Source organism: Paralichthys olivaceus, chromosome 9 (assembly GCF_024713975.1).
Source record: "Paralichthys olivaceus isolate ysfri-2021 chromosome 9, ASM2471397v2, whole genome shotgun sequence".
NCBI classification, from domain to species: Eukaryota; Metazoa; Chordata; class Actinopteri; order Pleuronectiformes; family Paralichthyidae; genus Paralichthys; species Paralichthys olivaceus.
The window spans coordinates 17,976,188-17,997,906 of NC_091101.1; the positions used below are offsets into that span (position 1 = coordinate 17,976,188).

Below are 21,719 nucleotides of genomic sequence, written 5' to 3' on the forward strand. Positions count from 1 at the left end.
AGGGTGCGTTAGATTTTAAATTTTTACAACAGATCTATTCTCTGTGTGTGCATCAGTATGGAAATATGGATGGACAAAGTGGGCTAATGAACCCAGCAGCCAAACAACCTCACTGTATGATACAGTCAGCACAACACTTACAGGAAACAGCAAAAAGGAGCATGCAAGTGTGGAGTGAGAGGAAAAGTTGGGAGGGAGCTGGCAGTGTGTCAGGAGTGGACTCTTGAGCTCTGCACTGTGCAGAGCTGACGCACTGAAGCTCACATAGGGGAGGGGCGAGAGAGACAGACAGCAGTGTCCAGATGGAGCCTGTTTGTTTTGGAGTAGCTGACTGCTGCTGAGAGCAGGACAGTCTGTCGGCACTAGTGTGCATGAGGGGGAAAAGCACATCTCAGCCAGTGTCTGGGACACAACAGGATAGCAAACCTCTGTTTTCTGCTTCTGTGGCCAGGTCTTGTGATGTAGCTGTGAGAGACTCTCTATGCAGCTCAAGGTCAGGAGGATCCAGCAGCAGCCTCAGGGAACTGTCCCATCTGGATCTTGGGACCTGCGGAGGCAAGAGGACCTAACTTTCCCTGCTGCGGCTCTCGGCCTTTACATGCGGACACTATGGAAGACTAGAGGGCTCTGATAAGGATATGAGGCCTGAACCACTGTCAATACCTCCCACAACAGAGTCCATTCTCCCAGCTTGATCCTGATTCGGTCGAGGGGGAATGGGCCCAGCCTCACTGCAGGAGGAGAGAGAGCCGGAGAAAAAGTCCAAGGAGGAGATGGAGAGCTACCGCTGCCTCCTGCAGGCTGGCTCCCAGCTTGAGAGTACTCTGCAGCGTGAGTACACATGATACCTCTGAGTTTCCATTCAGGTTTTTAGCATATAATCCTTTATGTGCTCTGACACTAGTTTCTACTACGACATTTCACCTTGCTCCACTGCACAGTGCAGCAGACTGAAACGTTCTGTGGCAGAGGTCCATTTAGTTTGATTCACAGAACCATTACATGAGGTAACCGGAGTGCTGCACACTATATCTTTGCTTTGTCAGTGTGTTTGATGCCTGTTCCAGCATCTTTGCTACAACTGTGTGGGCCTTTGCAGGGATTATGTCAGCTATTTTAAGCCATGGCAGATGGATAGATATTTATCCATAGTAATGATTTGATATGTTATTTGTAGACTGTGGGTTGTAGATTAGTACGAGACTGTGATGGAGGAAAATGCTTTGTTTATGTCAACACAGGATGTTCAGAAAGAACATGATGCAACTTCTGCTATTTAGAGAATGTTGTTGTGTCATGTATTGAAATACAAGCTAAATAATCTGTCAACCTTTTTTTTAACTGAAAATAGCAACAGAATTTAATACAGAAAATTGAGATTGGGCCATATCCTTTTTTAATACACTACTTATTTCACGCACATTTATGAAAAGCATCAAAAACAAATTTCCTATCATCATTTGACAGTCATCCCTCTGAAGGCCTGTCTGGCAAACAGCAGTAGAAATTGGAGAGTGAAGGTAAGATGATGAGCAGAAATAGCTCCTGATGTGAGTGACGGCACTCCGCAGCCTCCTCCAGAGGGTTAATGTGATTAATCTGGGATCTTAGCAGCGTCATGGCATTGTTTAATTTATGGCTCTCAGCCTCTTAATGTCTCCTGTGGGTTCACTGTACCTGAGCCGGGGCGCGGAGCCGCACTAACGTTCTATTAATACAGGGTCAAGTTTTTTTCCTCAGAGTGAAATGTGAACGTTGGTCTCTGGGTTTGTCCTGATCTTCTTACAGAGGATACAGCGGTGAAGAACCTGCCGGTGTATGAACCAGTAGCCACAGATTCATCATTAACTCCCCGAGCTGATACATCCTATCACTTACATAGCTCAGCTTGTTCCCTGTATCAGTCCCAACATCATATTAAATTACCCCCATGGTTTACCTCCTCTGCAGTTTGGTTTGTGTAACCATGCATTGTTTAGTTTTTTACATTTATATGGTACAATAGTAAATAGCACACAGTCTGATAAGATCATGGGACAGAAAACCACAGGAATCATGATCTCTCATCAATTACAGTCAATCGAGCAGTAAAGACAGAATGTTCCTCCTTTTACTGCAGCTCCAACTGTCCACAGACGTCAGTCCTCATCAACAGACACTTTCAGCTCTTACGTATTAAACTTACACTTCAGTTATTAGCAGGACACAAACTTCATTTCTGAAAGTTCATCTTTAACTGAACATTTTACTTCTTCCATTGCTTACTTACTTTTAGAATGACGGCTCAACTTTTTGTCTTTTACACCTCGACTGAGAGTTTAACTTCTTTCCCTGCTGATGCAATTACTTATTTACTGACTTCTTTTCAATACCGAAATGTCACACAACCCTTAAAACCCTGTCAGTGTTTCAGGTTCAACTGACACTTGAACTGCTTTAAACTGCAACTTCACATGAAAAAATATAAACATTTTAACCTGTAAACAGTGTGAACTAAGGTGCTGAGAGAGCTCAACGCACTGCAAAGAAAAAAAACACATGCAAATAGAAAAAACACAGGCAAATACAGAAACTTGCTGCAATTTGCGAAAACAACAACGGAAATGTTGCCGGTGGACCCAAAAAGATGATGAACCAGGCCCTAGTTCAATGCTTCATGCTTTGTAGTTCAAGTTCCATCACCACTGACGAGTAGTAGACTTCAATAACTTCACAAAGCATTGCACTACAGCCAGGTTCATCACTATTTGCATTTGTTTTCTGAATTTGCTGTGCGTTGAGCTGTCTCGGCCACTGTTGTTTACCCCTACAATTTTATTAGAAAGAGGCACATTTAAAATTCCTTTCTCGATAGTTTGATATGATGGATATTACTCATTCCACAACACAATATGTCACTTTAAAAACTACCTTATCAAATAAATGAGTCTAACAAATGTCTCCTATAGCCAAAGATAAACATCAGACCAAACAGTATAAAGGTCTGAACATTACCTTGCTGGGGCTTACAGAGTCAAACCTTGCGTTGCTATTGTTCCAGGTTTTACCACCGAGCTCTAGTCTCCACATATTCAGCTAGAAACATTTGCAATTTCCTTCTACCCTATCAGGATGCATCCTCCCACCAGTCTAATCCCCTTAGCTCTGAAAGCTTTGTTTAGCAAAATATCCTGTGACCTAAAAGCAGTCTGAGGCCAGACCTGTGTGTACCATGAACATGTTTGTATGTGTAAGAGCGGATTTCTTGCTCTGGCAGGGATTACATGTGTCCGCTTTTTGAGTCTCTACCAAATCAGACTGAATGTAGCATCCAGGCTGGGTACGTGCACTCTCTACTGTCACTGCTGTTGCTCTGTACCGTTCAATAAGATTTTACTAAATGATTTGTTGGTTAACTATCAATTGGCAAGCCTGTAAAACAATATATAATTTAATTCCCTTTAAAAAATAGCTCATTTCTACACAGAAAGCAGACAGAGTTTAATATTTCCCAACCCCCCCCTCGAGATGCCCCTGAATACAAATTTCCCTTTGACATGAAGCTATTAAAATGGAGCGTAATAAAAAACCCTATCTCAGTGTTGTAAAAGTATAAAACATGTAAAAGTTCAGGGAGTTAATGCTCTTTGTAGGAGCTGTGATGAAATCAGTGTTTGGACAACACAGATAAGCTCCCCTACCTTGAGCTCATGTAGATTGAAAGGATTTGTATGAGTCTGTTTGACCGGCAGCGAATCTCAGTTTCCATCGACGCTGGCAAACATTGCTCTTTCTCTGTAGATATAAGAACGGGAGAGCAAACAGTGGTTATTTGACTTTCACCTGTGCACGCCATCCTGCAGGTCACAGGGAAAAGTCAGGAGGCGAAGACGCTGATTAAAAAAACACACTGTGATTTGTGATAGACATTAATCTACCTGTTAATCTAACTGTTAAAAGAATGTCTGTTTGAATTGACCATAGTTTGACTTTACTTGTACAGAACAGAGATTCAGAAATGAGCTCAGGGTTCTGTGCTTTCTTTTAGTCACAAATTGTCAGATAAAAGACATGATTCATGAAGTATATTTAGAACTTAACATGGGAGTGTCCTCAGATACATTTGATAATGGGATATGTTGCTGATTGGGCACAGCGGATGGAATTCATCTTCAAAAATTGTATAATATTTTATGTCATGTTAGATTTTAAGATAATTTGCCCTGAAAAAATATGTAAATAAATTGCATATTTAGACTGTAGCCTTGTGCTTGCGTTTGCTTTTTCTTACAACATGAGTTTCAGAAGAATCCTGCGATGTTTTATATAAATAACTTTCCAACAGTATAATGGAAAATGTGCATTAACACATCTTGTGTCACGTTTCTGAGGCTGTTGCGGCTCAGGGTACAATCGGTTATATAACTCCTCCGGTGTGATGGTAACTCAACCCTCCACCTGTGTGTGCACAGCCCATGCAGCCATAGGTCCCTCAGTGGCCCGGGCTTGGCTCAGCTCCTCTCTGTTACAGAAGCAGATCAAATATTTAGCAGGTACCAGCAGAGCTCATTCTGTCAACCTGAGCGACACTATTACTGCAGTGGACTCATGGAAAATAACACCTCCTTTGCTCTTCCTCTCTTTCTTTTGCGTTCTGTCATTTTTTTCTCTCTGCTCCAATTCATATTTAATGTCGTATCCATTATAGATGAGGCAACGATGAAGTGTGAGCAAATTTATTTCCCCGTTAATCTGTTGCACAAACAACTCAACGGGGACCGAAACATTTAGTTTAGTGTGGTTTTAACACGTTTGTGCCTCAACAGTCTCTGTTTCTGCTGTGTCAACTATTACCGTGTCCTGTTTTGTGAGCTTGTGTTAAAGAGACATTATCCCCATTATGTAATATCCACATGCCCATCTAGCCCCTTGAATTTACTGTAAATGTAACGTGAGCACATGTAAACAGTCTCAGGATGATGCAGAAGTCAGTGTGTCTGCAGCCTCATGTGACTGAACGGTTCAGCAGAGGTCGGATGTAAGCCTCTTTAGAACTTCACTGACAGCTCCATAAGACACTTACATGCATTTATTGGCTTCTCAAACACTAATGGCACCGTGCAGGAGATGTGGAACATCTGCCAGTAAACACTACACCAACATCAATACAGACGATATATATATGAATGATGTCATTGTTATGATCATAGAAGTACACGCAGTAATATTATGACAGTAAGTTTAATAGATTTAGATTGGTGAGATTTCAGCTGTGTTTTTTTTAAATTTGGGATACAGGTTGATGGATGATATTTTGTGAGAGGTGTTGTTTTTAAATTTACTTGTGTCACATGTCAAATCTTCAGTGAAAAATGATTCACTGTTGTGGCTGTGGTGGAAACGACATTTAGACCATTAAACAGGATTAAAGTGCAGGTGTTACAGGCTGCAACCAATGAAGAAATGTATTAAAGTAAATCACCAAAAGGTGAATGAAATAACCAAGAAGAGAAAGAAGAGTGTGATTTTAGTGCTAAATCAACAAGAATCAACTAGAATGACTCGCTGCACCAACGATCAAGATCCATGAATTAATCCCTGAGAAATTTATGAAAATTAAAAAGCATCTATGTTTATACATCATTTCCCACCCACAGATCCTTTTATTGAAATGTTTGGTTTATTCCAGAGGTTACTGTCCCCGTGAGCATGAGGGAGGTGGGAGGCTACATAGAGAAACAGGTGGCTTACCTGTCAGGTAAGGCCTTTTTGTCTATTTCTTTTAAAACGATTTTTCACTTTATTACATTTTCTTTAGACATAATCTTGTTTCATAAAAAACAAGTAATTTCTTTTGTTCTATTTCCAGGGGGTCGTGGGGAAGATTCCAGTGTCATCATCACCCTCCCTGAATACTCAGCTTTCAGTGACATTCCAGAGGAAGCTTTAACCAAAGTGTTTACGTACCTCACTCTCATCCCTCGGTGTGTCCTGCTTCATTTATTCCTGTCTGAGCCTCTCCCTCTCTGCAGTGCACCAAACGCCTGTATTCTAAGCACAGCTGGCCTCCGCTGCTCCAGTTGACGGTCAAATGTCCTCCTGACGTCCTCTGCGTCCACACCTCACTCGCCTCAGAGATTGGGAAAAATATAGTGAAATATATTAAATCATATCAAACCTTGTTTTTTTTTACTTGGAATGATAAATTAGTTTTAAATAACAGGTGTATGTAGTTGTAAAACTCCTTGAAATGATATAAATTTAAAGCTTTAGACATGATTTTACCACTCGACCTGCTCTTAACTCGCAAATCCTCGCAAATCCTCGCAAATTCTCATTTTCCTGCCTTCCAGCTTTAAATCACCATATTCTTAATGGGTGCAATGAATAACATCACATTTTCACACAACTGCCTCATTTCTCTTGCAGAACGAGACAACCTGGAGTGAAATTTATCATCATTTTAGACAGAAGACTGGACACATGGGCCTCGATCAAAACTGCACTCGCCAGGATAGCTGTGAGTTTTATTTTTCATCTAGGGGATTTGTATTTAATAGAAATACAGTTTAGACATCATGTACAAGGAAAATATCCATCACTGTTTCAACCAATCAGTCAAATTTTAATTTTACAGCCCAAATCACAATTTGCCTCATATAGGTGATACATCCTCTGCTCTTAACCCTCGACCACAGTGAGGTAAAACTACATAAATAAACTTTTAACAGGGAAAAAGATGTAGCGTAGGAACCTGAGAGTCTCAATTGAGAGATCTGTCTTCCAGGATGGACATAGGTACCATAGATGTCACATGTCGCAGAGCGCATCAACAAAATAACACTATTCATGATAAAGTCAAAAAAAGTCAGAAAACAGAGAAGGAGGGAACAGTGATGACAATTGTAATGATAATCTAAAAAATCTAGATCCACGATCACAATCCACCATCTAAAATTCCCAACCTACGTTCTACCATCAGAATCCATCATCACAATTACAATCCACAATCTACGACACACCATCATGATTCATGACCTGTTATCCACCATCATGGTCACGATGGGATTCACAGTCTGAGATCTCTGACCATGAGCCACCATCACTGCTGTGAGCTGTGACCGTGCTGGATGTTTGATTAAGTCCCTGGAGCTGAACCCTGAGCAGGACTCAGACACTAAATCAATCCTTTACCTTGCAAACATACATGAGTGGTTTCAGCCTGATGAATAGGATTCTGCCACATGATGCAGTTTAAAGAGCTGCCTCAATCCTGTGCATGTTCTTGAACGTCTCATTGCTTATTGCTGCAAATGAATGAGTAAGCAAAAACTGAGTGATGACGCGGGAAGCTGAGGATGAAGAGGAGGAAGAGGAGGCAGGTCAGGAGGGAGGGAGGGAAACATTGCAGTGAGCGCTGCCACCCTCAGTCTGAGAGGCAGCAGCGGCAGAGCTGCGGCTGAGCTCCGGCAGCCGCGGAGCTGCACACCTTCCAGCCGCAGGCACCGATACATCCAGCGGGCCAGCTGAACACTTCACCGGGATGACTTCCAACACCATGGCCGATTGCTTCTACCGGCGCGGAGTGCCGAGGATCCGGAGGAGCCCGGTAACGATCCGCCGATGGGTTTGAATGAATCCTCCGGGTGAAGAGTTTAGGCTGAAGTTTTTTGGGGGGGGCGGGCTCAGGGTGAATGCGGCAGAGTCTGCTGCTGCTGTCCGACTGATGCACTGCGGTGCACCGCTGCTGAGTCATGCAATCCGCTGTGCGTGAGACCCGATGCGTGGTATTTTAATGCGTGTTTACATCCTGACGCCCAGCAGTCTGATGAGTCGACCTCTGCGGCGGAGTCAGGACGAATCAATGTCAAAAGTCGCGTCACGTGCAAATAGACAGTTGTTTCCAGGAGCAGTGGTGGATTATGATCTGCTGCAGGTTCTGAGGTGTGAGCATTGATCCAGAGCCTTTTTCTATTTACTCTACCTGTGTGACGCAAGTGAGCTTAAAATAAATCAAATGAAATGTAGGTCTTCTTACTTTATTGATCAAAATCATTGTCTTCTATTGTGTGCATATCACCACTCATTTACAGATGCAGGTAAACCACATTTTTGCCGTTGCAATGGAACCTGTGTGTCTTGACTATGAAGCAAAAGCTGAACAGAAATTTCTGCACAATCATGACCTCAAACCACCTGAAGACTTAATGCAGCTTATGACGCGTGTGAATGTTGTAAAGACTGAACCTTGGATCCATTAGTCTGATCTTCAGAGTGACAGGAGCTGAGACCTCACGTCCCTCATGTCAGAGATAGAGGTAGTTTTGTCTCTGGGGACAGAGGACAGGCCTGTTCCAGATGATCTGATCAGAAATGTATTCTGGCCTTAAACCATTCAGTGCTCTCACTTCCTCCTGTGTTGTGCTACTTTTTAAAGGTGCACATGTTAGAAAATATGTGTTGTGAGCACACCAGTGAGCTTAAATCCAAAGTTTCTGCTTCATTCCTCCTCCATCATTAATATGACAGTGAGCATCTTCTCCCTCCTCCAGGCGTCTTTTCCCGGGAACCTCCACCTGGTCTTGGTGCTCCGACCCACCAGCTTCTTCCACCGCACTGTGACTGACATCGGCTTCCGCTTCAGCCAAGAGGACTTCATGCTCAAAATGCCAGTAAGGCAGCTCAGTCACCAAACATGTCCCACATCACAACAAGCTGCATCATGACCCTGATCTCCATGAGTGAAGTGTCCTGTGGTGGATGCAGCCAAGAACACATGTAGATTTAAGTGTATAAATAAATAAACTATTAAAACAATGATAAAAAAGTTTGCAGGTGTACATCAGATAAGGAGCCAATATTTGTATTGATCGTACTACTTCTATCATCAAAAAAGTGAAACTCAGACTTTTTTTCCAGATATTTTTAAGAGACACATGATTTTCGTGATCATTTTTTTATGTAACATTTAACCCTGATCCCCCGGTGGTGATCCGCTGGAGGCTGCTCACATCTCAGAGGAAGACCTTCAAATGTACAAGGGATATTCACCATGTTGTCCTGTGTTGTAAAATAAGAACATCTTTCCAAAGAGCTGCAGTTAAAAATCACATCTGCCACATTTACAGAAATATGCAAATGAATGAAACAATCAACTTTATATAAGCTAATGTGTTAATATGTCTTTTAATGAGCAGGTCATATTTCCTCCAGTGTATTAAAGACACCTACTTTTTTAATTCTTGGTTGTTCTCTGCACCTCCAGGTGGTGATGCTGAGCTCTGTGACAGACCTGCTGCGCTACATCAGTGAGAACCAGCTGACGTCAGAGTTTGGAGGCACTTTGGATTATTGTCACAGTGACTGGATTGTTTTACGAACGGTAAACGCTGCAGATCTGTCCTGAAACACACCGAGACCAAACATCAAAGTGCTTCTTACTGTCATCCTCCGTCTGTGTCTTTCTTTTGTTTTCTGATGCTCACATACGACTGAGCTACTGTGCTTTTTTTTATCCAGCTGATAAAGCTGCTGCAGGGAATTGTGGGAATAGGATTGTGACTCATAAATGTTGCATTGTGTTTTTGTTCTCTCCCTGGACACTGATCCACCTCGTCATCAGAAATCCACAAATCTCTGTATGTTAAAGACATAGCTTGTTCACCTCCTTTCACCTGAAATATAACACATCTGTGGTGTTTCTGTGTTTTTTGCTTCCACTCCAGGCTATTGAAAGTTTTGCTGTGACAGTCAAAGACATTGCTCAGATGCTGCAGGGCTTTGGGACGGAGCTGGCAGAGACGGAACTGCCAGACAAGGGGAAGGCCATCGAGTGTCTTCTGGAGTCTCAAACTGACAAGTACAGGAAACTCAAGGTATGAGATGTTAAAGTGACCACAATGATATTTTATTAAGCACTATTTCGAACACAGCTCATTTATAATATATTTTATCTCTTGTCTTTTTGACAGGACGCAATCAGGTCAGTGTCAAAGGAAGGTCGTCATCTTCTCTTCAGCCTGGAGGCGTCTGGGAGGGACGATGACTCTCAGTGGGATGTGAAGCTGGACTGGGAGACAGTACAGAGGTAAAACACCTTCGAGAGCCTTTGTCTTTCTTCTATTTCATAAGTTCATAAGTGTATTTTTAAGACAAATAGCAAAAAAACAATCTAAACAATTGTCTTGAAAAAAGAAAATTATTTAGCTTTATATTCTCATAGTTGATGTGTAAATATGTAACTGATTACTTTACACATGGCTATGGCAAAGTCCCGTTCTTTGTAGGCTTCTGGCTCAGCTCAGAGACATGGAGTCGGCGTTTGACGGCTTCTTTGAGAAGCATCATCTGAAACTGCACCAGTACCTGCAGCTGCTGAAATATGAGCAGAGCTTCCAGGAGGTGAGGATTTCACATTGACATGTTTCATATGTTTGTTTGTGTCTGCATGCACCTGCCCCTATCCTCCCCTAAGGATCATTTCAGCCACCATGAGAAACATTTCCTTGTTTAACACACAAATATTAATGTGGGTTGCCTCCATCGTGGTCAGACTGGCACAGAAATGATCCACTTGTTATATTTCCATAATAAGACAAGAATTGAGATCCGATCTCTCACATTAAGACTCAATGCTTGGAGTGAACTTTTGTTCTTCGAGTCACCAGGTCGACTTCAGCCTGTTTTTCTTTTGACTCCATGTGTATGTGATGGTGTTTGTGTGTTTCCTGTTCAGATGGAGATGTGTCTGGAGCATCTGACGGCTGAGGAGAGGGAGCTGTCTGTCTCTGTAGACACTCCGGCTCAGGCAGAACAGGCTCTCAAAAGGCTGGACAATCTGGAGTCTAATGCACAGGTCAGTGTTTTCTCAATCAGGCTGCAAACGTGTAAATAATGTCACTTATATTAAACAATTTGAGTTAACTCGTCTCCGTCCTTTGTCGGCTGTGCCAGGAGGTGGTGGCTCGAGCTCAGATCATCATCCTTCACGGACACCAGCTTTCAGCCAGTCACCACTTCGCCGTGGCTCTCATTATGCAGCGCTGCAACGAGCTTCGCCACCACTGTGACACACTGAACGCTGCTCTGAAGACCAAACACTCTCACCTCCTGCACACACACCAGCTGCTGCTCTGTCTGGATCAGGTACTGAGACGTCTCTTTACACACATATCAGGACACGCATTCACATTTCACTGTGCACTGATGCACGTCTGCTCTCCACCCTCAGGCCCAAATCTGGTGTGATGATGGAGCGTACCTGCTGGCCAATCAGCTGGTAGAAAACTTCCAGTCTAAGGAGGGGGCTCAAGCTGCTTTAAGGGACATTGAGAAGTTACTGGAGAGGGCGCCGTCTATTCTCAGCTCAGGACCTGACATCGTGGCCATTGAATATGAGTCTGTCATCACACCTCATCTGCAGGTTAGATCCCCACACGAGGCTTGACGTTAATAGAACTAAAAGCGTCAAGTATACAGTGCAGCTGCTGTCAGAAAGATATTTTATTTTATTTATCACATTTCAGTGAACCTCTTCATCCTTTCTTCCTCCCCTCCCCCCTTCGGCCTCTCTGTTAGGCCCAGATTGGGAAAACATTTGAGAAGCATGCAGCGCTGCAGCAGATGATCCAGAACCGACAGGCTTGTCTGAGGAAGCTGGCTGATAAACACGTCCGACCGGTCCAACTGGTCACACCCAGGCCTGAAAACCCACCACGCTCCAAGTCCCCACTCTTCTCCCCCAAGCATGGTACACACACACACACACACACACACACACGCACACACACACACACACACACACACACACAGATTTTGTCATTTCGCTCATGCACACTTATCTTACTCGTGATTTGGCAGCGTTTTGTGAGCTACAGTTTTCAGCACATTACTTTTCACAAATGAACTAACTCCCTATACCCACCCACCCCTGTTTCCCAGGCCCAGTATGGGGTCTCATCCCACCCCCGTAGGGCCTGGCACCTATCCCTCTCCCTCTTGCATCTTTCCTTTAGACACAGTGCTTGAATTAACACATCACAGGGTCCCACTGAGCAGGCCCAAGGTGTTCCTGAACGGGCTCTGGGGTTAGCAGTCCACCTTTACAAACAAGCTGGAACAAGGGTAGATGGTATAATCAGTCCACTGGGAAAAATGTGACTGCTCTATTAGTCCAGATAGCTGCTATAGAACCATATGTGGTTCATATACATTAAAGAGCCTTTCATGTTCCTCTGCGTCTCATGGGAAGGTGCACAAAGCTGGCCGTATACACTAGTACCTCATTAATACTGTATGTGTTGTATCTGGTGAGATTGTATTTGAATCTGTCATGTGACTGAACACGTCTCTATCAGGTCAGTGTAAAAGGATAAACAGGATTTCTTTCTACGTCCATTCATGTCTTTAAGGCTTTGTTCTCCACTTTAGGAAGCAAAACTAATGAGAGTCATAACAATCAGAGGGAGGTGATGACGCTCCGAGCAGCAGCTATTTAAGTGACGAGGTGAAGGAAACAGTTGTTATCTTTGATTGATTTGATCTGGTACAAGCACACACGCGGCACGTGCACGCACATACATGTATGACTATAATGTGGCACGACACTTAGTTGGACTATCATGTAAGGATTCAGCTTCTATAGGATCAAAAGGAGAATGAACGTGTGTAGATGTGTACGCACTGAACCGTTAAAGGAAGCAGCCTGTTATCATTGATTAGCTCACATGTTCATCATCAGCGATTTATGTTTTTTTTTATTATTATAGAATTAAAAAGGAAGGGTCATCGGCAGGGCAAGCAAATCCCTTTGTGCTCACTCTGTGCACATGGTCATAAAAAAATAATTGCATTTGATTTAATATGGACGCTCAAATGAACTATGTCCTCCTCATCAGAGCATATGGGAATATACGGTGCATGTGAATGATCCTCTTTGATGAGCTGCTGCTGCTGCTTGTGATCTGCTTCACACAGGTGATGGTTTGAAGTTCACATTCGACCTCTCTTTGCCTGGGAAGAGAGCTTCCCGAAAGAGCCCCAACCCTAGAAAAGTAAGGAAAAACAAAAGAATTAAGTATTAATTATTGTTTATCAATATATTATCTTCCTTTATCACAACTTCATTGAATAATCATTTTCTTTTTTCAATATAATACTATATTTTACTTCTGAATTAAAAATGGAAGCATCAGTGTTGTCCTCATGTGGTGTGTTCAGATCGAGGTGATCCACGACTACCAGGAGAGCCGGGGCTGCGTGTCGTACAGCCTGGAGGGAGAGGACAGCCCCGATCTCTTGAAGCGGTGAGGACGAGGCGTCAGTCCATCTGTTTGTCCTCAGCGCTGCTCTTGATGTTGTTGACTTTGTGATTCTCTTTGTTCAGAGCTAACGATGCCCTCTGGCTTCTCTCTCTGTCTACTCCTGTGTGTTTGTGACACAGACATGTGATGAGGGAACTCATAGAGACTGAGAGGATCTATGCTGAAGAGCTGCTGTCAGTGCTGCTGGTGAGAAAACACACTTTTTTTCTTTTAAGCATGTCCCACAAATATAAATATTGTAAACCCTGCTGCTTGCATGTCGTCTGTATGGTCTACACTGATGTTTTTATGTTAAATTATTCCTGATGATACATATTTTTTATATATACGTAAACATTACACTTCCTTTAATGTGTTGCTGTGATTAAATAATGCAGGGTTACAGGGCTCAGATGGAGAACCCAGTTCTGTCAGTGCTTCTGCCCCCGATTCTGCGCAGCAAGCGAGACATCCTGTTTGGAAACATGCCCGAGATCTACAATTTTCACAGCAGGCAAGTGATTAATGACACGTATCAAACGTACTGTAAAACTATTTGAACATACAAAGAGGAGCATGTCTGATAACACACATTGATCACCACACGCATCACACAGAAAGAGACACAGAGTTTTATCTGTCATGTGAGAAAAAGAGTAAATTAACAGAATCATTTCAAAGGAAGACTCAAAGCTGATATTGTGCTTGAAAATTGGAATAATAAAGTTAGCATCAATACTTAACCTAATACAGCTAGGCAAGATAAGTTTGTTTATAAAGAAAAGAAAATTGCACAAGATGAGATAAGAAAAGCTAAACAAAAGACAAATAAAGCATCATGACAAATGGTAAAAGCAACGTAAGACAATAGAAAATAGCATTTAATGAGACATTAGTAATTAGTAAAATAAATGATTCAAATAAAAAGAAACAGTTAAAGTAATATTACAATGTGAGAAACGAGTGATTCATTCATTTAATACACAATCGAAAATCTCCAGCTTTCTTGAGTTTTCTTCACTTCTGTCATTACTCTAGTTACGTTATATATTCACAGTGGGTTCTGTAGTGAAACACAACAAACTGCATTCACCACTATACTGACCGTGATGTGCGACCTTTGACCTTTCTGTGAATCCAGGGTCTTCCTTCAGGACCTGGAAGGATGCCTGGAGGCTCCTGAAGGCGTGGGAGCTTGTTTTCTGAAGCGGGTGAGATGAGAAATATTTTATATGACCATGTTGTGACCTTCTTAAAATTTTGATCATATTGTTGATTGATAATTTTCAAACGAATCGAGAATCTTCTCTGTCTCTTCCAGAAAGAGAGTTTTGAAATGTATGAGTGCTACTGTCAGAATAAGCCACGCTCAGATGCGCTGTGGAGACAGTTCTCTGACTGTGCCTTCTTTCAGGTCAGTTTTACCATGATTCCCAGCAGCAATTAAACTTTTTAGATTTGCTTGTTGTCAATATATACAGTATATGTTCAAGTACTGTAAATATTAAATATTTCTTTGTACTACTACAGTTTTGAAATCTGTGCATTTCTCCATAGGAAATAAGTAAACATGTTAAAAAAGCTTTATCTTGCAATCTTAAAGAAAAATAATAAAATTTATTTTTCCTCTGAAGGAATGTCAAAAAAAGCTGGAGCACAAACTGGGCCTGGATTCGTACCTGCTGAAGCCGGTCCAACGTCTCACCAAATACCAGCTGCTGCTCAAGGTGAGACACACAGCAGGTGTATCACACAGAGTGGATGTGGTATAGTGGAGGTTGTTTTATACTTGGCCTCAAATGTTTAGTTCATATTTCTTGATATTTTGTCACTGGCAATGGGTCTAAAGCTTTGACGTGAGTCAGTATAATTATTCATTCTTCTGACGGGCCGCTCTGTACGATTAAAATGTTCATCAGACAGCCTTATTATTAGTTCATGCCTCTAGAGTACTCAAGGTTTTGCATGAATGTTTGAATGTGTGTGTGTGTGTGTGTGTATTTTCCAACCTGGCTGTTTATTCTGTGTGTGTGCTCTTAGGAGCTGCTAAAATACAGTACAGACTGTGAGGGGACTTCTGAACTGCAGGGGGCGCTAACAGCTATGCTGGACCTGCTCAAATCAGTCAATGACTCCATGCATCAGATAGCCATCACAGGATATGAGGTGAATCACATTTCCATTTAATGATAAACCTGTGATTAATGTGTTATAACAATTTTTTTAAATCGAATATATTCACGGGGAAGTCTTTCACACAACTATCTCCTTCGTTTATACGCAGGGTGACATTTGTGAGCTGGGCCGAGTGTTGATGCAGGGCTCCTTCAGTGTGTGGATCAGCCATAAGAAAGGTCCCACACGCATGAAGGAGCTGGCTCGCTTCAAACCGATGCAGAGACACCTCTTCCTGTACGAGAGAGCGCTGCTGTTCTGCAAGAGGAGGGAGGAGCACGGAGATGGCTCTGACAAGACGCCGTCCTACAGCTTCAAGCACTGTCTCAAGGTTGGTCTGCAGCGTAGAGGAAGTTGTTTGTGTCCACTGGTTAACATACGTGTACCATGAATACTAAACTTGAACATATGAACTGAAAATCTAAATCTTACGGACGGTGGCTTCCTTCCTGACGTCCCCCTGCATGAAGGAATGTAAGACACTAGTAAGACACGCAGACCTTCTCAGGTGATGATGTCACTGCAACAGTCACCCTGACCACTACATCAGCCAAGGGAGACAGATGTAACACAAAGTTAAAGTCGAAAGCTTTTTTTTACACTTCCACAACATTGGAAAAGTGACTGAGCCACCAGTGGTTGATGCTGGAGTCAGCGGCTGGTGACAGCAACAGCTGCTGCTCTTGATTTATTATTGAGGATGTGGGAGGAAGCCGTCACACAGCGGAGGTGTGTCTGTGAGTGTTAGTGTTCTGACAGATGTGTTACATGATGTAAGTCTGATGTATGAGCTGCTGTTTGTGCTGCCTGTCCTAATCCTGCATGTGTAGGTGTGTGTGTAATCTGTGTACGTCTCTTGGCAGATGACGGCTGTGGGGATCACAGAGAACGTCAAAGGAGATGTGAAAAAGTTTGAGATCTGGTACAGTGGCAGGGAGGAAGTGTATGTGGTTCAGGTAAGGAAAGCAAATGAATGCCTGATAATAACTGATAATTGAGCACGAGTAGCAGTAGTAACAGTTTCGATCATCAGTTGATCTTTTGCCAAGTTATTATGCAGAAATAGCAAATATCTTCCACACAGAAAGAATGTTCCATCCTCTGAAATGTGATTTTTGGAAAAATCCTGATGGTGTTTAACAGAAGAAATGACATGTGGGTGATCTATGATAGAAAGAAATATATACAGAACACTGTAATCCACTGACTTGTTCTAGTTTGTCCTGTTGCCATGTCTCTGTTGTTTCTCAGGCTCCTACAGTGGAAGTGAAGATGGCCTGGCTCAACGAGCTGCGCAGAATCTTAACCAACCAACAGAAGCTGCTCAGAGGTCTGTGACAATATAACATTCATTTAAAGAAGAGGTGTAAGCACAAAGCTTCATTTACTTTACTGCTTTTCAACATGAGATGTGGTCAAAAGCTCTGAAGCTCACCAGTGGACCTTGTTCTTCACCATATACAGTTCTTAAGATGAACTAAGGAACATACACGCTTAGAACTGATGTTAATATTCAAATTAGAATCACTTGAATGAGATAATCTAAGTTCATGTGTCCTGACATTACCTTGTTTCTCCTCACAGATGAAGCGTATCAACAAGGACAAATGGTTGAACACATGCCGCTGTCACCGCCGCTCTCTGAGAGGTCAGTGTTCACACATACAGTGTTTACAGTGGTGAGCTGATTGCATGACTTTAGGCTACAGTTGCACAAACATACAAACGAAACAGACACAGAAAACACACACGTGCAGCTGCAGCAGCAAAATCTACATTTAAGTTTGAAGTTTACATCATCAGCTCGAGTGACTGTGAAAATATCATTTCACGTTGCTGTGGTAGAAGGCTTTGTGTGGGTGTGGCGGTGTGTGAGAACGTGGGGCAGGCCCCTCTCTGTCCACAGCTGTCTGGTTGCCTATCCCCATTCCTCCCATCCCCCACCTGCAGGGGCATGCGGCCGTCCAGAGGGGTCCCCAGGGGCTGTCTGCCGGGGCTGGACTTTGTCTCGCTGTCGGCCGACGTGTTTCTGTGCCTTCGCTCCCGGAGCTCCCGTCCCCGGAGCCCCCGGCAACGGCCCCGGCCACGCCCCCGCCACCGCCCCCAGCGCCACTGACCTGCCCTAAAGCTCAGTGGTAAACCCTGCCATGCTCGCCTCGCCATGGCATGACCCACCTGGCCCAGCTTGGGGACCAAAAATCCAGAGCTACTGTGTTTGCATAATGATTTGTCACCTGCAACCTTTATTTATAACCTCATTGTGGTTCATAACTGACCCCACACTCCCCGTTCATGTTGAGAGGCCATGAGTCTCAGCACCTCTGCCATGGTATTTCTAACACTGTATCAAACACAGCCACTCTCAGCTCTGCATCTCAGATTTGCTATTTTGCATGAAATGCAAAGGGCAAAATACAAGAAAAGAGTTTTGGCTTCATTTCATGAATTTTCTTGATTTCCTCATGACAGCTGCTTCTTAAGATGGGGCTCGTTTCTTGAGATCTAATCAACCTCTGAGGAATTTGCTTCAAGAAACAGCATTTTAATTATAAAAGAATCAAATCTATATTTTGATCTCGATAAATCGAGACCAGATCTTTGCTTGTGTTTGACACATGCAAACAGTCTGAGTTCTTATTTCCACCTGTTACAGAGAAGCTTGCTCATGCTGCTCTGTGTTCTGTCCTGCTGTCTGGCTGGTGCCTGAATGGTCTCGGCTGTGAGGGAAACAACAGGACAGGGTTGTTCCTCGGCACTGATGTGGGACCAGCTACGCTGATTCCTCTTATAGATGTGGATCAGATCCAGAGAGCGAGAGCTGTCCCCAGATTGTGTGACGGAGGATAACATCTATCCTGAGTGCGTCTGCTGACTTACAGTATTTGGTGATACAGTGTTATTCATTTGTCCTGTGTTGTCCTCCAAGCAAGCAGCAGAGGGCGTCAGTGAGCTCGGAGGACACAGAGTCGGGGAGGAGCAGTCCAGACCCCCAGCCTCACTCCCCTAAACACCAGCACAACCGCAGGAGTGAGTACAACTACACACAGTCACGCTGTAATCAAGTAGATACTTAGTAACTAAATCCCAGAAAATAACGTCACGATCGAAACACATCACGTTTGTTTTTCACTGTTGCTGATGTAGATATTCGACTTTCCCCCCCTCAGCAGTTCAGGTGTACTTTGACCTGAAGAACCACACACATGGAGGAATTTGGGGGAGAAAGCTACTGAGATTAGCTTCTGATTCTACGTTCTTATTATTTTCCCAGTAAGTGACGAAGGGGTCGCCATAGTTACCAAGTATCTACATGATGCCTGTAATGTGGTGGTGTTCTGTACAGTGTGTTCATCAGGACCTGTTAACGTCGTGTGTGTGTGTGTGTGTGTGTGTGTGTGTGTGTGTGTGTGTGTGTGTGTGTGTGTGTGTGTGTGTGTGTGTGTGTGTGTGTGTGTGTGTGTGTGTGTGTGTGTCAGGTTGGCCCGGAGCTCATCACTCGGTAGACAACTGCGAGGGTCTGGGGGAGTGGCCTGGAGGTCGGGACGCTTTCCGCCCGTTTGACAAAGACGAGGAGGTTTTGGTGCCACTGGTGAGACTGAATACATCAGATACAATGAAATCTTCCCACTTTCAAGAATCATCATCGATTTCACACTAGTGTTTGTTGATGGCCCGAGGAGGTTGAATTTAGCAGTGTTGAAGTTAGTGCGATTAGACACAAGAAACTTTCAATGTTCCAGAGGATGAGGCCGAGCAAACACAACATTCCAAACATGCAGGTTTAGAACAGCCTCTGTACTAGTGATAATAAATCCTCACTTACTTTGTGCTTGACAGTTTCTTGCTGTGTAGTCTCCCGGCAGATACAAGGCTTTGGCCAACTGTCCTCAAAACGGACCAGACAGCGTCACTGTCAAGTGTGGGGACGTCATCCAACTGCACTCTGAGAACAACAAGGGACGCTGGTGAGTTTTCAGCCTTTTAACACACAAAACCTGAAAGACACATTCCAAGTGTATTTATCTGATTTCAACTTTGTCCTCACTATGCAGGCTGGTGAAAAATCTGAGTCGGCGACAGGAAGGCTTCATAGCAGCCGCCAGCCTGCAGCTGATTGTAGGAGACAGTAGCCGAGGACACTCCTCCAGACTCGGGGGTAAAGAAAAACACCTGGACTATCTAAATGAACGTAACCTGTAACATTGAGCTGTTAAATTTCCTGACTTCTTTTTTAAAAACGTGTATTTTCTTATAGACCCCGGGAACCTGAAGGCGAGAAAGCTCAGCTCCCCGTAGAGAAGAAAGCACAGAATGTGAATCTCAGTGACCTTTGGACGAGGACCAGGCAGAAGGAACGGACGGAGCCACACCTGAATCGTAACTGTTGCACTATCTCCTCCCTCCCTGGTGCCGTCTGCTCTCTTCAGCACAGTTCGGTCATTACAAAAATAAAAAACACGTGGGAATGTAGAGACCTGATTTTCTCTAAGGTTTTGATTGACAATCTTCCGGCTGATTGTGACAGCACAGGAACTACTTTGCCCCCTTTGGACAATCAATTGCCGATCCTGAGGTCCTGATTGGTCTTCCTCTTTTCTGATCGATGAGGAGTTTCTTGGTCCTCTGGCGCTCAATCTGCAACACACACACAGTGAGGGTGTGAAGATGCTGCTGCAGGACTGGGTCCTTTTGCAAACTGTGGACTTGGAATCATTTTTCAGCCCTTTTTCATTCCAGCTAAAAAACTTGAGGTTCCAGCATCTGAGTGTGCGTGTGTTCATTGTTGTCTCAGTGTGAGCTGGACGGAGGCGCACAAAGGATTTTGCCAGAAACGTTTATGAAAGGCTTTTGTAGATGTACAATATCATTTTTAACATTTATTGTACGTCATTGTTTCATCTTTTTGCGTGGTTAGTTTTTCCATTGAACTACGTCACTGTCTTTTTCTGACATTTCATTCCATGAGGCAGTCTGTGAGGTTGAAATGCCAAAATGTGCCATGCCATATTGCCTTTTTTTATTCCTGCTCTTTTGGAGTCTCTTGTACTGTTTGCAAAGTCAAATGCTTCTCATGCTTCAACCTGACCTCATGAAACAGGCACTTTAATTATTATTAAGGACAATAGAGACAAAAAAAAGCCACCTATTGTCTCCTGAATGTCTTCTTTGCTTGCTGCTTTACCTCTGGTGCTGTGTATTCCCCTCATTCCTGCTGTTACTTCCTTTGTTTACCCTTGAATGACGTGTTAGGGAGGCAGGGGAGACATACCCCCTGCATGCAGGCAGCAGCCGACATGTCAGTGATCGTAATGTAAGACACGGCGGACGCGATGAAGATTGATGGCAAAGTATTCCTCGGTGTGTCCCGTAAACAAACGTGAGGCCTGTGCCGCAGAGCACCAAACGGCACAGCTCTCCTCGGGGTCTGTTGGGAGCTCGGCTGTCAGTCACGGCCTGCAGACGAGGAGAGGGAGTCAGATTAGGGGAGAAACGAGAGAGAGAAAGAGAGATTATGTTCTGTGTGCCCCTCCATCAAGCAGGCAGATTGTTACCTCCCCACCATTACGGCTCTGTTAATCTCTGGTTCCGCATTAAAAGGGATCATACAGCCAACATGAAATATACCCTCTGTGTCGAACGCTTAATTAAATATTGATTGCAGACTTATATGAATTTACCACATCAAATCGAGGCCCCAGTCGCAGGCCTGCCTTTGATATGCTGTGTTTGATATGGAAATGAGTGTGGAAAGCAGCAGGGGCCGCTTCGCACTACACATTTCCTATGTTGTTAATTTATTTATTTTGCTGTCATGTTATTCCCTTATATTGTGAAGTATCTATGCAGCCCCCGAATGAAATTAGGTTTCCACATATTTACAGTAGCTCTGCTCGACTGCACGAAAACATGCCCCTTAGTTTTTTATGTTTCGCCTTTTAGCTCATAAGACAAAATGGGATGTTTTTGTGTTTAACTTCAATCCAAAATGCTGCAGATTTTGCACATTTCTTTTTCCAGCTCGGAAAACAAAAGAAAACCTGCTTGAAATATTGAAATATTGTGTATCCTGATGAGCCAAGTAGCCTAAACATGTCGCTGAATGTTTCTTTAAAAAGAAAAATGCATGGCAACCGAGCAATGAGCAGGTTTGTACCGTGAGACAGTCACTGTTCTAAACTGGCTTCTTTTTGTACAGCTTCACTTCTGTATGAAATAATCAAAAATAAACTATTTATTGCAATAATTGATTTGCTATAGTCACTG

General features: G+C 43.3%; 1 protein-coding gene across 8 annotated transcripts; it reads left to right on the forward strand.

The window, feature by feature from the left end:
- The first annotated feature begins 577 nt into the window (after positions 1-577).
- mcf2a (MCF.2 cell line derived transforming sequence a) lies at positions 578-21,703 on the forward strand. 8 transcript variants are annotated; one of them, XR_011243984.1, is made up of 31 exons: positions 578-831; positions 5,669-5,737; positions 5,849-5,963; positions 6,409-6,499; positions 8,532-8,651; positions 9,245-9,361; positions 9,705-9,854; positions 9,951-10,066; positions 10,251-10,380; positions 10,715-10,834; positions 10,933-11,124; positions 11,210-11,401; positions 11,557-11,728; positions 12,955-13,031; positions 13,198-13,283; positions 13,421-13,487; positions 13,679-13,794; positions 14,422-14,491; positions 14,602-14,694; positions 14,915-15,007; positions 15,321-15,446; positions 15,565-15,786; positions 16,319-16,411; positions 16,707-16,785; positions 17,040-17,103; positions 18,382-18,482; positions 18,623-18,725; positions 18,932-19,044; positions 19,308-19,420; positions 19,508-19,611; positions 19,711-21,703. XR_011243984.1 is itself a non-coding variant. In XM_069531141.1 (30 exons), the coding sequence occupies exons 1-30, from the start codon at positions 717-719 to the stop codon at positions 19,749-19,751; spliced, it is 3,357 nt and encodes a 1,118-aa protein (XP_069387242.1). In that variant the 5' UTR covers positions 578-716; the 3' UTR covers positions 19,752-21,703. The 8 variants fall into 8 exon arrangements, 6 of the variants coding, with proteins under 6 accessions (XP_069387242.1, XP_069387243.1, XP_069387244.1 ...); XR_011243985.1 differs by lacking the exon at positions 18,623-18,725 and having other exon boundaries at positions 19,293-19,420; positions 19,711-19,911; XM_069531141.1 differs by lacking the exon at positions 18,623-18,725.
- Positions 21,704-21,719: the final 16 nt, after the last annotated feature.

Bases quoted from the DNA above. Each gene is read 5' to 3' on its own strand.
- mcf2a (XM_069531141.1), top strand. From the start codon at position 717: ATGGGCCCAGCCTCACTGCAGGAGGAGAGAGAGCCGGAGAAAAAGTCC. The intron at 6,500-8,531 runs GTGAGTTTTATT...TCCCTCCTCCAG, and splicing joins CTGCACTCGCCAGGATAGCT to GCGTCTTTTCCCGGGAACCT. The intron at 16,786-17,039 runs GTCTGTGACAAT...TTCTCCTCACAG, and splicing joins CCAACAGAAGCTGCTCAGAG to ATGAAGCGTATCAACAAGGA.